Source organism: Rattus norvegicus, chromosome 4 (assembly GCF_021556685.1).
Source record: "Rattus norvegicus strain SHRSP/BbbUtx chromosome 4, alternate assembly SHRSP_T2T, whole genome shotgun sequence".
NCBI lineage: Eukaryota > Metazoa > Chordata > Mammalia > Rodentia > Muridae > Rattus > Rattus norvegicus.
Window position 1 is genome coordinate 57,665,626 of NC_141537.1, and position 16,819 is coordinate 57,682,444.

The 16,819-nt window shown below is 42.3% G+C and overlaps 2 protein-coding genes across 10 annotated transcripts in view; one reads left to right on the top strand and one right to left on the bottom strand.

The window, feature by feature from the left end:
* Positions 1–3,804, bottom strand: part of Zfp800 (zinc finger protein 800) — a 47,999-nt gene extending 44,195 nt beyond the window's left edge. For 2 of the 9 annotated variants that reach the window (XM_087658631.1, XM_087658635.1), the window contains exons 1-2: positions 3,650–3,804; positions 2,652–2,774 (exon numbers count right to left, since the gene is read on the bottom strand). In XM_087658631.1, coding sequence (XP_087514757.1) covers positions 2,652–2,712 — 61 coding nt within the window. In that variant the 5' untranslated portion in view covers positions 2,713–2,774; positions 3,650–3,804. Of the gene's footprint in view, positions 1–2,651; positions 2,775–2,962 lie in introns of all 9 variants that reach the window. The other 7 variants (XM_087658633.1, XM_087658637.1, XM_087658632.1 and 4 more) reach the window with 5 other exon arrangements.
* Positions 3,805–6,557: 2,753 nt separating this feature from the next.
* H3f3cl2 (H3 histone, family 3C like 2) lies at positions 6,558–16,550 on the top strand. Its single transcript, XM_087659539.1, has 2 exons — positions 6,558–6,607; positions 16,142–16,550. Exons 1-2 carry the CDS (start codon positions 6,558–6,560, stop codon positions 16,548–16,550), a joined length of 459 nt encoding a protein of 152 aa, XP_087515665.1.
* The last annotated feature ends 269 nt before the right edge of the window (positions 16,551–16,819 follow it).

Consider the following 16,819-nt stretch of genomic DNA (forward strand, 5'->3'; position numbering starts at 1 on the left):
ACTATAAAAAATATAATTAGCTACGAAGACTGGAAAAAATCTCAACTGTAAAGAACTAAGGACTGGCTTTATAGGGGGCAAGAAGTAGAGAATAAAGAGAAAGAAATATACAAACAATAAGAGAGAGCTATGTGGAGAAACAGACTCTGTCCAAGAGTTCCTCCTTCAGGTATATACTCCAAAAACCTTTCTGTAATGTAGCAACTTCCACTTCCACATGAGAATACCCAACTTGAGAGCTAGAGCGGTCTCTTACCTACCATCCTCAGACCACTTCCACTACAGCACAGACACCGACGCAGCTTTACCTGGACACATTTACTTAGGAAACATGTCTATGTAGCTCGAATTATTAAAATACACTTTTTCATTTGAAATGTACACAGACATACTTATATATACATACACACATATCTGTTACTTTCTAAACTGTCCTCTTACACAGCCTGCCATCCTTTCCAAGATCAAATGATCAGATCTACTCAGGTTACAAATGTTACAATTATCTCTCCCAACTAAAAACACCCAAACCCTGGGACTAGCTTACTTTGCTCTCTTCCAAGAGCACATACCTATTTTTGTAAAAGTCTCTCCTGCCTTAAAAACAAGTTCCTTAAAGATCTTTCTAACCATGATGTCTAAGATTTGCTTTCTATAAAATAGAAGTTGGAGGAGAAGTTGGAGAGCAGGAAAGGAAACTGTTGGGAAAGGGGGAAGATTATGGAAAACAGACATTCCATGGAATGATAATGATGTGTCTGCATGATGGTGACATCAGATCCTCGTATTTTGAACTTCTGAAAACTTCTATTTAAAAAAAAAAGTTGTTAAAACAAGAATAATGATAAGACTTCTAATAACACTCCTTATTATAAATTGACCAATTCCATCAAGACATAATGGTCTCTTCAGGAATATTCTCATCTCAGGCCTCACCTTCTGTCCATAATCCAAATGACAACAGACCCCTCATGAAAGCCAACTGAAGAATTTCTCAGACACCGCACCCTTATCCGTCCATCTAAGGACAGCTTCATGACTACCATAGCATACCTCTGTCAGGCCTATAAGTGTCCTCTTACTCAGCACATACCTTCCCGGCAGTAATGACAAGAACTAACCTAAAAGTTATCCTAAAAGTCTAGCTTTCCATTGAAATAAAACCCCAAAGCATTTACTTCTAAGGAGTCATATAGTGGTAAGCAGTAACTTTTCATTTTTAATTAATGATATTTAATAAGATTTCTTACTAATGGGGAATAAAAAAGTCAATTCACATTTAAAAATTAAAATCCAGAAAGCATCTTTAAAGGCATTAAATCTCTTAAATGCTTAATTACCAACATGTAAATCATGTTCACAAATTATATTGTTTAAATCTATCTCTTACCACTCAAAAACTCTATGAAGAAAATTATCCTTTTCACCATTTATATCCCTACTGCCTTGGACAATACCTGGCACCTAAGAGATGCTCAATTATAATTTGTTTAAAAAATGAAAAGGCAAACTAGTAAAGACCATTCAACTCCATAATAATGTGAGAAATACATCTTCACCTCAAATATACAAAAAGTGCAGTATAAAAGGTGCTGAAGTTAGATTGGTCAGGGATGAATGACCGAAATGAGGCCCCATCCTTGAGGTACCTGCTTTATTAGGTTAAAGTTGATCCAACCAAATCCAACAGACTTAAGACTGGAGTCAAAGGTCATTGTAACAAAGAGTTTCTTCCCCTTTACTGTTACTGTTTTCTCCTACTCAAAGACAGTAGAGACAAAAATCTAAATACATGAGTGTAATTAAATATTTCAATTAAAGCAAGCCAAAACAGGGGGGGAAAGTTACCAACCCTGGGGACTGTAAAAAGTAGTAAACACCTGTCTTTGAACTAGAATAGAAAAGCCCTTATTTGCAGTTGACTATATGTTTTCAACGATTCCCGTTTTAAGATAAGGCCAATATACAAGTACAATGTCTATCAAATTAAAATTCGCTAATAAATTCTTCAAGGGACTCAAAAACGTTTTAATATCATAAATTTAACTGAATCTGCTCAACGCAATAAATACCTTAAATATTCTAAGTATTCTAAGCAATCTGCAAAAATAAATTCCATCCAAAACATTTAAGATGATTTTTAAATTCAAAGAGCCCAATTTTCCCTACACATTCAATCAACCTTCTTGACCCAAATTAAACTTTTGACTTTGTTTGTTTGGGGGGAGTGGTAAACATTATCCTACGGTTTAAAACACTTCACGGGAAACTTACTCTACTGATAAGCTATTGTCACCAAGATGAATGGTAGTGTCCCAGCACCTATCTTTGCCTCTTTCTTCCATTTTAAACATTCAGAGCATGGAGTAAACCACTAACAAAGCTGCCTTGAAAAAGAAGGGAAAGGAGCTGACCGATCTTGTGGAAATGATTGACGGTGACACTTGTGGCACTTTCTCTAGGGGATCAAGCAAGGGCGATCTCTAGTTTGTACAGGCTTTTGGCATTATGTGAGTAGTTTTACGCTGGGGAAACCGAGTTACTTAGGAAAGACTTCTCAGACACAACACAGAAGACACAGTAGCTCTGGTAGAGGAGAGCAAAGACACTGGGCAAAAACAAAAAAACAAAAAACAAAAAAACGGACTTACCTGGTTCGCAGCATCCGTGATGGTGGTGGTCGGTTTGACAGTATTTGTCCCTCAAAGGCATTTTTAATTAATGGGTGCGACCTATTTTCCTTTCACTGTGAAAAGCTCTTCATTGCGGCTTGGCTGTGGACAGAAGCACAAACCCATCACTGTCCCTGAACTTCTGGAGAGGTTGTGACTGAAATCGCCACAGACCATCCCACCATGCGCTCTCTGCCCTCTCACCCCGGGCCCGCACCTTCCGCTCGGAAAAGAAACCAACGCTCGCCCGGCCTCCAGCCCCACGTCCCCGCACAGGTTCACCGCCCTACCCGGAAACGCAGCGTCCGGCGCGCAGCGCAGCGCAGCGCACGGCGAAGGCCTGGCGGGCTGCGCAGGCGGCTGCGGCCTCGCCGTGCTGGGCGGGCGGGCAGGCGCGCGGAGAGCCTGGCGCGGGACCCGGGGTGCGACGAGGGCCCCTGCGCGGCCAAGGAGCGGCTCGCGCCCTCCCGCCACGCACGTGCGTCCGGGGTCTCCCTGGAGCAGGTCGGGTCCGCGCCGCCAAGTGCGCCCAACTTACTCAACTCCCGGAGCGGCCGGCCGGCCGGCCGCGACACCAGCCGGGCGCACGACGCGGCGGAGGGCCCCACCTGGCGCAGCCCCGGCGCACCGCGTGAAGCCGAGCGGGCTGCGGCCCGGCGCGCTCCCAAAGAGTCCCCTGCGGCGCCGACGCGGAAGCGCCACAGCTCACCACGTCCTCGGGCCGCGGCGGCGGCGGCGGCGGCTCACGGCAGCCCTCCGCGCTCCAGGCCGGCGAGCTGGCGGCGCGCGGGCGCAGGCAGTTGACAGGAGGAACCGCCGGGCGCAGCAGCCGAAGGAGCTGGAACCGGAGCGAGCAGGACTGAGGCGCCCCTCGCCAGGGCAACGGCCGCGCCGAACCCGGCTCCCCTCAGCGCCGCTCCACCTGCAACGGTCCCCCGGGCTTTGGAGAGGGGCGGGGAGCTGCGCGGGTCCCCCACCTGGGGCCTTTCGGGTAGCAGATGCTTCGGGAAACTTTATGGAAGTCAGTCCCGTTCTCTCTTGGCCGCCCCTTCCCGGGACAGCCCGAGCGACCGCCGTGGAGAGGGTAGGAAGGGGGAAGCAGAGAAGTCTCCGGCTGCGACAGGGAGCGACTGACTGACCCCGGACGGAGATGGGGCGAGGGCAGGAAGTGACAAGCTCACGGAGTGGGTGGGGGGAGTGTGGCCGGCACGCCCGGCAGCGCGGCGCGCATGCGCTGGGCGGGCAGCCCCGGTGGGGAGGCGACGCGCGGGGCCGGCCTCGGGGGGAGACTGCGGGGCTGGCGGCGCTGAGGACGGCGGGGGAAGCTGGCGGGCCTGGCTGGCGCGCGCCCGTGCGCCCTCCCGCCCGCGACTGCGGAGCGCCTGCCGGAGGCTGCGTGCGCCCGGAGGTGTGAGAACCGCGGGCGCCTCCTGTCCCGGGCACGCGCCGCTCGCTCAGGCACCAAACTGTTGCTCGTGCTGCTGCGCTTCGGCGGACCCGAACCAGGGAGGGTTGGGGAGGCGAAGGAGGAAAGTAGCGTGAGCCCGAAGACGACTGGATCGGGGAAAGCTGTCCGGTGCTGACTTTCCAGCGGTTATCTAACTGCACCTCCCGGAACTTGGAAAAAGAGAGTCTTCATCAGGCTCTGGGGGAAAAACGATTGGCGAGCGGTTGCAATGTTCTGGTGGTGCAAACCTGGAAGTAAAGTCGGGTCACATGGCTAGCATGCACTTTCCCTCTTTGGCACGAGCATCCAGCTTGGAAAATCCCTGAAGATCGAAGATGACCATCATCTGTCAAATCTGCAAACCTTGAGCTGCTTCTCATATCCAGTAGCTGCTGCCTCCACCTTCTTCCCAACTCTGAGAAGGAATTCTTGCCCTCTCTAACTTCGTTCAAATAGGTGTCAGCTATTGGTAGGGTATTTTAAGAAAGCCCATTTGACCTTTTTATCTTGAGATTAATGAAAACCACAATTATCTAACTTAAGCTTCCAGTTTTGGAGCTTCTGGGAAAAAAAAAGTTTAGGAAGGTAGGCGCTATGTTTGGTATTTTGGTTTTTGAGATGATCTTGCTCTGTAGCTCAGACTTGCCCGTAACTAGCTGAGTAGCCCAGTTTGACCTTGAAATCAGGATTCTCCTGCCTCTGTGCACTTCCCTTCTCAAAGCTGGGGCTACAGGCTGGCCACCACACTCAGCTCTGTTTGTGAAGAGAAAATCACCCAAATCAATTTTCAGAATTCTAAGAAAGTAAACGGATTTGAGTTGTTACTGCAGGACTGTTAAGTGGAATACTTGCATAGGTCTGGGATAGTTGGAGCAGAATAGAATAAACGAGCTTGTTCTCTGTCCCATTGTTAAGAATCACTACCCACATGAAGCAAATGCAGATTATAGGTCAATATGCTATAAATTGCTACTTCTATGTGGTGGTATTATGCAAGCACTAGAAATCTTATTTGGGAGTTGGGGAGATGGCATTGTCAGAAAAGTCAGATCAAGAAGACCTGAGTTTGAACCCAGAACGTATGTTACAAAAAAGTTGGATGTGGCAGTGCACCTGCAATTTCAGTGCTAGGGAGACCAAGACAGAAGAATCTCCGAGGCTTGCCTGAGCTGGCACAACCAAATGGATGAGGTCCAGAGACCCTGTCTCAAACAGTAAATTGGAGAGAAATTGAAGAATACATACAGCATGGACCTTTAACCTATCCACATACACAACATTATCTTGTGTACTATTAGCTGTATGGAATATGCCTAAACCAAAAATATATTTTTGAAATGTGAGAGATGCTATAATTGGAATTATAGATGCTTTTTTCTGAATGAAGCATATGTGATTTTAATAAAAAAATTAAGTCTCTATAATTTATCTTTCAGTGTCCTGTAAATAAAATTAAAACTCTGTTCTTTACAATGACTGTATTATATGAAATGGTATAAAATAATGAAGCACAAAAAAAAAGATACAAAAATATGAGCCACTCAAAATGGCAGTGAAAAAACTGAAAGGAGAGAAAACTACCAGCATTGGGTGATAGCTGAATGGTAAATTTTTAAGTTAAACATTTTTTCAAAGAATATTTTCCTTAATTTGATACAATAAGTGTATTACATGTATAAAAATAAATATAAAATTTTATAAGCCAGGAAAGTGTTATTTGTGAGAATTTTAGTGTTTGCTCACCAGGTACTAGTTTTAAACTTGTTTTATGGAGGATGGAGATTTGGCCAATAGTTAAGAGCACTTGTTGCTCTTACAGAAGATCTGGGCTTGGTTCCCAGCACCCATATGATGACTCACAGCTACAACTCCATGAGACTCTAAGCCCCTTCTGATTTCCAGAAGCACCAGGTTCAAGTAGTGAGCAAAACACTCATGTGCGTATAAATGTTTTTAAGGAAATAGAAATTGCTTTGTAAGTGCAGTGTTACAAATAACACATCATTACCAGAGGGCCCTCAGAATTACAAACATTAAATTATAAATAATCTGAAAAACACAGACAAAATTGAGATATGAATAGAACAGCTACCAAACATTGAGTTTTTAAAATGAAAATAAACCATGGAGATAACCCAGTAAACCTTACTTTATACCTGAGAAAACAGAGACCCAGAAATATCGAGTGACTAGCAAAAGCTGCTTTCCAGACCTAGGTGGCTTCCTACTATAATGATGGTACTAACATCTAAGATGCCTTTCATCCTTTAAAAGGTGTTTTCATTTCAATCCCATCAGCTGCCCAATGATGTTTCTCTCTTCTCCCACTCTATAGGTGGTAAAACTGAAGCCAAAAAAACTAAATTTGCAACTGGCAGACAGTTGAGCCAACATCTGAAACATTTTAACTAAGAAACTCATGAAATTAGCTGGGAACAATGACATGGGGTGTGAAAGATGAACCAGTAAATCCTGCCAGCTGCGAATGGTAGGTTGTGTCACCATACTCTGTATACAGTGAACATGGTGACATCAGGAAGGAGGAGGAGGAGTTCAAGGCCATTCTTGTCTACATAGCAATTTGATCCCAACCTGAGCTACATGAGATGCTGTCACAACAAAACAAAACTAGCGTGTCTGTACATGAAGTCAAAATGGAGTTGCTAAATCACAAGAACTGAAATTTCATGATGCTCCAGAACTTAAAGAAAGTTTGGATATCTAGAATTATCACCTGTGTTTATAAACATTGTTCAACAAACCATTCCAGGCAACCTAGGCAAACAGGTTAATGCTTGTTAAGGCTTGAATGTAAAATATACCCCACAGGTCCGTATGGTGAACTCTTTTTCCCAAGCCGGTGACACCATTTTGGGAAGTGTGGAAATTTTGGCATTCAAGGCCTGTCTTGGAGGAAGATCACTGGGGACAAGACACTGGTCTCGGGTCCCCTTCTCAGTGTGTTCTTCCTGGCTACCATGAGATGAACAGTTCTGACATATGATTTTGCTACTGTGTTGGTCTGATTCCCTTTGGGTCCAGAGCCGACAAAGCCAAGATGTGGAAACCTCTGAAAACATGAGCCACAGGCTCTGAATGTTTTAAGTCATATCAGATATTTGTTCACAGCAATGAATGGTCTGGCTAACAAATTGTTATGGCCTTACCTTTTCTGAGATAGAACCTCACTGGCTGAAACTGGTATTCTTTCTTAAATGTCTAAAAGTACATGCTATTGAACAGCCCTAGTTCCTACTTTATGATTTAAAGTTCCTCTTTGCTAGTGTCAGTGTTAGAGACTAACATGCATTTACACATATAATTACTGCATACCAAGCCACCACTGGAGCATCAAGCCATTGTAGATGCTCTCAGTTTGTAGATCAGTAATTTGGGCTGGTGTTGTCTGAGTCACCCATCTGGAAGCTTGACTGAATGCATCACATAGCTGGCAGCTACTGCTGTCTGATGACTGGAATCCCCTCAGTGTAGCCTTTCATCCTTAAGGTGAGTAGCTTGGAGTTCCTCATGCAGTAACAGCATGCCAAGCAGTCTAGTGAGAGCCGTAGGACCTCTAAGTTGCATCATATCCACCACATGCCTTTAGTCAAAACAGGTCAAAAGTCCAGCACTCGTATGTTAAATTCCCACTAGCCATATGAGCGTGTCTCTGTTTCCAACATCTTTTTTTTTTTTTAATGACTCGTTCTGATTGGTGAGATGAAACCTCAGTAGTTTGTATTTATATTACCATGGCAACTGTGAATGTTCTTTGTGGATTAGCCATCTCATTTCTGCTTTTAGAAGTATATTCATTCTGTTTTTCCATTAATTAACTGGATTATTTGGGTTTGGGCTTTAGGGGGATTATTGTTTATGTATTCTAAACACTAGTCCTCCCCATCAGATATATATAGCTGTAAAAGATTTCTTTTTCAATAACACAGCTATCTCCACTCTGTTCATTGTTTCTTGTTGAACAGAGGTGGTTTCATTTTTTTTTATGTAATCCTATCGGAATTATTTCCTCGGGCTTTGGATCCCTTCTCAGAAAGGTTTTGTCTATCCTTGCACCTTGAAATGTTTTCCTCTGGCAGTTTGATAGTTTCAGATCTTTCATCTAAAGATCTGTCCCATATTTGAGCTTATTTTCTGTACATAGTGAAAAATAAGGATTTAGCTTCATTCATGGATATCTAGATCATCTATTAAAATCGCTATGGAAGTTCCACAAAAACTAAATATGTAGCTATCATCTGATCCAACTCCACCATTCTTGGAAATATATACAAAGGAATCATAAGCCAGCATATAACAGAGACACCTGTTCACCATGTTTCTCATGATACTGGTCATGATAACTAAGTTATGAAATCGGCCTAGATGTCCATCAACAGATGGGTGAAGAAAATGTGCATAAAAAAAAAGGGAATGTTATTTACCTTTAAAGAATGAAATGACAGTTGAAGACTAAAATGAGTAGAACTGGAGATCATCATGTGAAATGAGCCAGATTTATTCAAATAGCACATGTTTTCTTAGGTGTATAATCTAGATTTAAATATATACATACACAGAGATAGGTATATAGTTAAAAAGATAGGCAGACAGACAGAGAGACAGACAGACAGACAGGGAAGAAGTCCTAAAGAAAAGGGACTGGGGAAATGAGAGGAAAACCTAATATAACATGATAAAAGCAGAAGAGGGAAGGAGGATGAGGAAGGCAATAGAGATGAACAAGAATAAAGTTTAATATATTTATGAACATACCATAGTGAGGCATTGCTTTCATATGATAACATTACAGAAGAATAAATGCACATTCTCCACTCTCACACTGCTGCTGTGCTTATCTGCCACCTGAGGACCCCTGGTCCTGAGCACCACCCCCAGGTAGTCGCCCCCACCCCTGTGCCCGAGTGCCATGCATCCTCAGCTTCTCCAAATAGGAACCCTCAACTCTGCTGCAGTCCACCCCTGCACACCTCCCCCGGGTAACACCACTTATTCCTGCTTGGACTCTGTGCCCTGACCTAAACACCACCTATAAAAACTCTGAGCTTCAACAGACTTCTGAGGATCTGCAGCAAGAACCTTCTAACTACAGAGAGTTTGCTCTTGTGCTCACAGACTGTACCCAGCTCTAGGTGGATAGCTTCTCATTCCATATGTGCACATCAACATTGAGTGGCCCCAAGACTGAATCCCAAGCACCATTCAGCTGGTCCATAATCTGACACTTCATAACAGGAAAGATCCACTCAACAAAGGCAGGACAGATGAACTAGTGACCTAACTCCAGAAGTCTAACTCTCATCACAAAAACAGAATATGAATAACTAAAACAGTGTATCCTCCTAAAAAAAAAGTAGTACTCCTGTAGTAATGTCCCAAAGAAAAGCAAATTAGATGATTCATTAGTCCATGGTTTCAAAGTAGCAATTATAAATATATTCAAGAAACTCAAAGAGGACATGGTTGAGTGCTGGAGTGAACACAAAATGATATGAAAATAAAATTTAATAAAAGAATTTTTGATGGAAAGACTAAAATAAAATTTGAAAAATTTAATAAGTCAGAAAGCTCAGTAGAGAAATTCACTAACAGAATGACCCAAGTGGTCGATTAAATATGAGGACTTGGAGAAAAGGCAGAGGAATTGGATCACTCATTCAAAGAAAATGATAAATTGAAAAAAATGGAGTGTGTAGAAACTCTAGGATGTTAGAAAAAGAATTAATGAAGAAGGGACCCAGATTATGTCAAAGACAAAATATTTTCAACAAAATCATAGAAGAAAAGTTCTCAAATCTCTAAAGAAAGAGTTACATGTCAAGACTCAAAATGTATACAGGACACCAAATAGAAACTTCACACATAGAGTAGCCAAAACATTAAATGGAAAGAACAAAAGGAGACATAGAAAGCTGCAAGACCTAAAGATAAAGTCACATCATCAATATAGCAGCTGGGTTTTTTTAAATGCATCTCTAATAGAATTTTAAAGCAAGGGACCTTTGATTGATGTTCTACACACTGAAAGACCACAGATGCCATCCAGACTCCTATACCCAGCAAAATTATCAGTCATAATGGAGAAATAAAACTTCCCACGATTAAAACACATTAAAGGAATTTATGCCCACTAAGTCAGCTCTATAAAGGATACTGAAAACATTAGTTGGGTCTGAAGAGAGCGATAAATAAACCCAAAAGGGTATTAAGGAACGAAAACCAATCCTAGACCCATTAATCAAAAGAGGTCTAAGAAAATAACACAAAACAGAATAACAAGAATTAACACATTGTTCAGTGATAACACTAATGGTCTCATACCCAATTATGTTGAGACCCACCAGGTTGGGGGGCGGGGACTAACATTGGATTGGAATACAGAACTCATCTTTTTGTTCCCAAACAAAACACACCTCACCATCATGACAGGCTAGACACCACCTTAGGGTAAAATGATGGAGGAAAAGAGTATACCAAGCAAATAAGTATAACTATTCTAATATCTGACAAGACAGACTTCAAACCAAACCAAGAAGAAATAAGGAGGGTCACTTTATACTGATTAAAGAAAAAAATCATGAGGATATTAAAGTTTAAAATATAGATGAATCAAACATAAGTACCAAATTTTATTTTAAAAAATTCTATTAGATCTAAAAATCATAGATTATACCAAAGCCAGTGACAGTGGGTGGTTTCTATAACTCATCCTCACTAATAAGTAATCTGGGGGAAAACATTGGAGTTATTTCATTATAAATGAAATGGCTCGGGCATTAACAGAATATTCCACCCAAATGCTAGAAGTATATTCTCATCAGCCATGGAACTTTCTCAAAAATTGACAAAGTGTTAGGAGTCAAAACAAGTCTCAACAAATACAGGAAAGCTTAAGTAATTTGCATTCTATCTGATCACAGAAGAAAGCTGGATAGCAACAGCAATAAAAAGGCACCCAAACTCACGGAGATTGAGCGATATTCTACTGAATGATAATTGGATCAAATAAAAAATAAGAATTTTTCATTGATAAAACAATGCATGCAATATATTAGATCACAGTTTCCCCTCCAACTCCTCCCACACCATCCCCACCCACCACCCAACTGCACTCCTCTCCCTCCTCAAAAAGAATAACAGATTTTAAAAAAGCTACAAACATGCACACTTATACACAAAACAAAATACATAAGAAAACATAAATCAGACTCTTAATATACAATAAATAGGCCATTATGACAAGGAATGCCCAAATAAAGCAATATAATACTAGAAAAGGTCCACAAAATACCATTGAATTCATTTTCTTTTGAATGAATCTCTCCTGGGCCTGGGATCTAACCTTAGCTGTGGTTAACTTACCCAGAAAGACGCGATTGGAGAAAACTAATGGTTTTTGGGGTTTTGTTGTTGTTGTTTTGTTGTAAGCAGATGTCAATTGAAGATAGCTTCTTGGTTATGTATGGCAGCTCTTGTCCACTCCCCACCTCTCAGAGCTTGAACCTCATCTGGCTTGAACCTGTGCGGGCCCTGTCCATGCTGCCAGGTTCTGTTGGTTGATATGTGAATCATTCCTGTTGTATCTGGAAAACACCGTTTCCTTGGCGTTACCCATCTCCTCTGGCTCTTCTGATCTCTCTGCCTCCTCTTCTGCATAGCTCCCTGATCCCTGAGGGGAAGGACTAGATGCAGATATCCCATTCAGGACTAAGTATCCCAAAGTCCCTTACTCTCTGCACATTGTCCAGATATGTGACTATGTCCGATTCCATCTATGCAAGAGGACGCTTTTCTGAGGGTAGCTGAATTAAGCACTGATCTATGAGTCTAGCAGAATGTCACTTTATTGCTATGTTCCTCTAGCAGAACAATAGTATTTGGTTTTCCCCTAGGCCCATGGCCTACATATAGTTCCGGGTTCCCAGCCGCACAAGCAGGCATGGGGGTCCCTCTTATGTAGTGGGCCTTAGATTCAGAGTGTTTGGTTTCCTCCACACACTTGTGTCACTGTTGCACCAGCACATCTTGTAAGCAAGTCACCGTAGTAGATCGTAGGAGTTGTACATTGGTTGATGATTACCTTTTCCTCCTGTAGTGTGCAAAGGAAATTCCAGCATCACGAACACGTCAGTAGGGTAAAGCCTCTAGAGTCTCTGTGTTCCATGAGATATGTGTTATTAGAAGGAAATGTTTTAATTTCTTGACATGAATGAAAGTGAAAGCACAACAAACCAAAATCTGTGAGATACAGACAGTCCTCAGAAGAAACTCTGCAGGCCTAACTGCCTAGATCTCATAATGATGCATGTGTAAAGACCTTGTTAAAAATAAAAACAAGTACCAAAACATGTAGATGGGGAGGAATCAAAGTAGGGCTGAAATTGGTGAAAATTTAAAAAAAAATTACAAGGAATGAATGAGACAAATTGTACCTTTGATTTCAAAGAAAGTTAACTAAATTTTAGCCAAAATAAAAGAAAGGAAATATCCAAATTAATGAAATTAGAAAAGAAAAGGGAGAGATTACAAAACCATTTCTCAAACTCCTGAGCTACAAGAATTTCACACCGTACAGCAGACACTGAGGGAATACTGAGAATCATGAGAATAAACTTACAAAAACTGTTCTACTGAGCTGGAAAGTCTAAAAGAAATGGATGGATGTATAGATGTATATGACCTACCAAGTTAAATAAAGATCAAAAAATAATTTGAACAGATACACCCAACAAGATAGGAGCAGTATTCCTGTTTCTCCTCCTGGGCTACCTCACCAGGCCTGATATGAGGGTTAGTGCCTTCTTGTGTGTTGTGATGCCATGTTTGGTTGACATCCTTGAGAGCCATGCTCTGTTCTGAAGGGAAATGGAGGAGGAGTGGATCTAAGGGAAAGGGGAGGGGAAGATTGGAAGGAGTGGAGGGAAGGGAGGATGCTGATAAAGACTCCCTCAAACAGACCATACTTCTTTTGTGACCATAGTAACAAAAATTCTCAATAGGTTGACCAATGGAAAAGAACTGAAGACCCAGAAATAAAACCACACACGCACACTTGATCTATAAAAAAGAAGCCAAAAATATACAGTGGGGGGAAAGGTATCTTCAATAAATGGTGCTGGTCTGACTGTCTGTCTGTATGTAGAAAAATGAATATAGACCCATATTTGTCACCATGCATGAAGCTCAAGTCCAAGTGGATCAAGGACCTCAACATAAAACTAGATATACTGAATCTAGTTGAAGAGAAAGTGGGAAAGAGCCTTGAACTCATTGGCTCTGGGGGAAATTTCCTAAACAGAACTCTAATGGCTCACGTTCAAAGATCAAAAATTGACAAATGGGACCTCATGAAACTGGAAAGCTTCTGTAAGGCAAAGGACAAAGTCAATAAGACAAATCGGCATCCTACAGATTGGGAAAAAAATCTTTACCTACCTCACATCTGATAGAGGGCTAATATCCAAAATATATAAAGAACTCAAGGGGGTTGGGGATTTGGCTCAGCAGTAGAGCGCTTGCCTAGCAAGCGCAAGGCCCTGGGTTCGGTCCCCATCTCCAGAAAAAAAAAAAAAAAAAGAAAAAGAAAAGAAAAGAAAAAGAAAAAAAAGAATTCAAGAAGTTAACCACCAAAAACCCAAACAGCCCAATCAAAAAATGGGGTATAGAATTAAACCAAAAATTCACAGCAGAGGAATCTTGAATGGCTGAGAAGCACCTAAAGAAATGTTCAAAGTCTTTAGTGATCAGAGAAATGCAAGTCAAAATGACCCTGAAGTCTTCACCACCTTATATCAGTCAGAATGGCTAAGAATAAAACCTTAGGTGATAACACATGTTGACAAGAATGTGGAGAAAGAGGAACACTCCTCCATTGCTGGTGGGATTGCAAACTGGTACAACCACTCTGGAAATCAATTTGGAGGTTCCTCAGAAAATTGGAAATAGACCCAAAGACCTAAAGACCCAGCAATACCACTCTTGGGAATATACCCAAAAGATGCCCCACCATGCCACAGAGGCACATGTTCCACTATGTTCATAGTACCGTTGTTTGTGATAGCCAGAAGCTGGAAACAACCCAGATGTCCCATGACAGAAGAATGGATGCGGAAAATGTGGTTCATTTATACAATGGAATACTACTCAGCTGTTAAGAACGAGGACATCCTGAATTTTGCAGGCAAATAGATGGAACTAGAAAATATCATCCTTAGTGAGGTAAGTCAGACCCAAAAGGACATGAACAGTATGTTCTCCCTAATAAGTGAATATTGCCAAAAAAAAAAAAAAGTACAGAATACCCAAGATAGAGTTCACAGAACTCAAAAAGGTCAAAAAGCTGAAGGGCCTAAGTGAGTATACCTCAGTCCCACTTGGGAGGGAGAAGAAAACAACCACAGGGGGGAGAGGGAGGGAGGGAGGGAGGAAGGATGGGAGTGGAGAGAGAGGGGAACATGGTCTGGTATTGGGTGGGGGAAAACAACTGGAACCCTGAGGGCCAGCAGAAAGAATGGGGAAACAGGCAACCTCAGGAGGAAGGAGATTTGGAGGACCCTCTAGAATGTACCAGAGACCTGGGAAGTGAGAGACCCTCGGACTCAAAGGGGGAACCCTAGATGAAATGCCCTACAGTGGAGAGAGGGAACTTATTGAACCCACCTCCAGCACAAAGACAGGGCATCAAGTGAGGGATGGGGTTGCTATCCCACAGTCAAAGCTCTGACCCATAATTATTCCCGTCTGAAAGAAATGCAGGAATGGAAATGAAGGAAGAGACTGAGGAAAAGAAGGCCCAAAGTGACATCCAGCTCAAGGGGAAGCCCCAAGACCTGACACTATTACTAAGGCTATGGGGCATTCACAAAAGGGGACCTATCATGACTGCCTCTGAAAGACCCAACAAGCAGCTGAGAGAGTCAGATGCAGATATGTGCACCCAACCCATGGACAGAAGCTGCTGACTCCTCTGGTTGAATTAGGGGAAGCTGGAAGAAGCTGAGGAGGAAGGCAACCCTGTAGGAGGACCAGCAGTCTCAATTAACCTGGACCCCCAGGATCTCTCAGACTGGATCACCAGCCAGGCAGCATACACCAGCTGAGATGAGGCCTCCAACACATATACAGCAGAGGACTCCTGTCTGGGTTCAGTCAGAGAAGATGCACCCAACCCTCAAGAGACTGGAGGCCCGAGGAAGTTTAAAGGTCTGGTGGGGTGAGTGGGATGGAGACATCCTTGTGGAGACATGGGGGGGAGGGCAGGAAGGAGGTGTGGAATGTGGAACAGTCGCTAGGGGGTGAACTGGGAAGGGAATAAAATATGGAGTTGTTAAAAAAAATTAATACATCAAAAAGATCATCTATCACATCTGAGCTTTATTACAGAAATGAATGTTGATTCAACATATGTAATGCAATAAATCACATAAAAGGATTCATGGGCACAAACCACATGCTCATCTCATTAGATACAGGAAAGCCTAGAATGAAACCCAGCATCCTTTCATGGTAAAGGACTCTAGAGAATCTAGAATATGTAGAATATAGTGATACATATCAACAAAAAAGGCAATGTGTAACAAGCCCACAACCAACATCATACTAAATGGAGAAAAACGTGAAATATTTCCACTAAAATTCAGAACCAGACAAGGACAACCATTCTGCCCACTCCGGTTCAATATAGTGCTTGAAGTCTTGGCTAAAGCAGTAAGCCAAGTGAAGAAAACATAAAGGGATACAGATAGGAAAATAAGAAGTTAACTTTTTTTTTTGGTTCTTTTTTTTCGGAGCTGGGGACCCAGAAGTTAACTTTTTTTATTTTACTGATATTATTCTACACATTAAAGCCTACCAGAAAACTTCTGCATCTGATAAACACATTCAGCAAAGTAGCCGTATAAAAGTTACTAAAAAGTCAATAGGCTTTCTACATACAAACAAAAAAAATGTATCAAAAAAGAAATCAAGGAAACAATTCCATGCACAATAGACTTTAAAAGTCTAGCCAAGCTCATACAAAGCAGACTGCCGGCAAATCCACTTGTGGCAAAACACCCAGAAAACAACTGGCTACAAAAACCGCTCACAAGAGTACGACCTCTACTGGAGGGGTAAAGAAACCTCATCATTACAGGCCTGGTACTGTAGCACTCCGAGAAATCAGACGCTATCAGAAGTCCACTGAACTGATTCGCACGCTCCCCTTTCAGCGTCTGGTGCGAGAAATTGCTCAGAACTTCAAAACAGACCTGCGCTTCCAGAGGGCAGCTATTGGTGCTTTGCAGAAGGCAAGTGAGGCCCATCTGGTTGGCCTTTTTGAAGATACCAGCCTGTGTGCTATCCATGCCAAACGTGTAACAATTATGCCAAAAGACATCCAGCTAGCACACCACACACGCGGAGAACGTGCTTAAGAGTCTATGAGGGGAAACATTTCATTCTCAAAAAAAAAAAAAAAAAGTCTTCCTCTTGTTCCTATTATCAGTAGTTCTGAATGTTAGATAATTTTTCCATGGAGTCAAAGGTACCTAAAAGTCTATGATTGCGGGTAGAAACATAGGGGACAGAATCAGGTATTGGCAGTTTCTCCACATTCATTTGTGTGTGAATTTTTAATATAAATGCAAGATGTAAAACATTAATGCAAGCAAAGTGTTTCAGTGAACTCATTTCAACAGTTCAA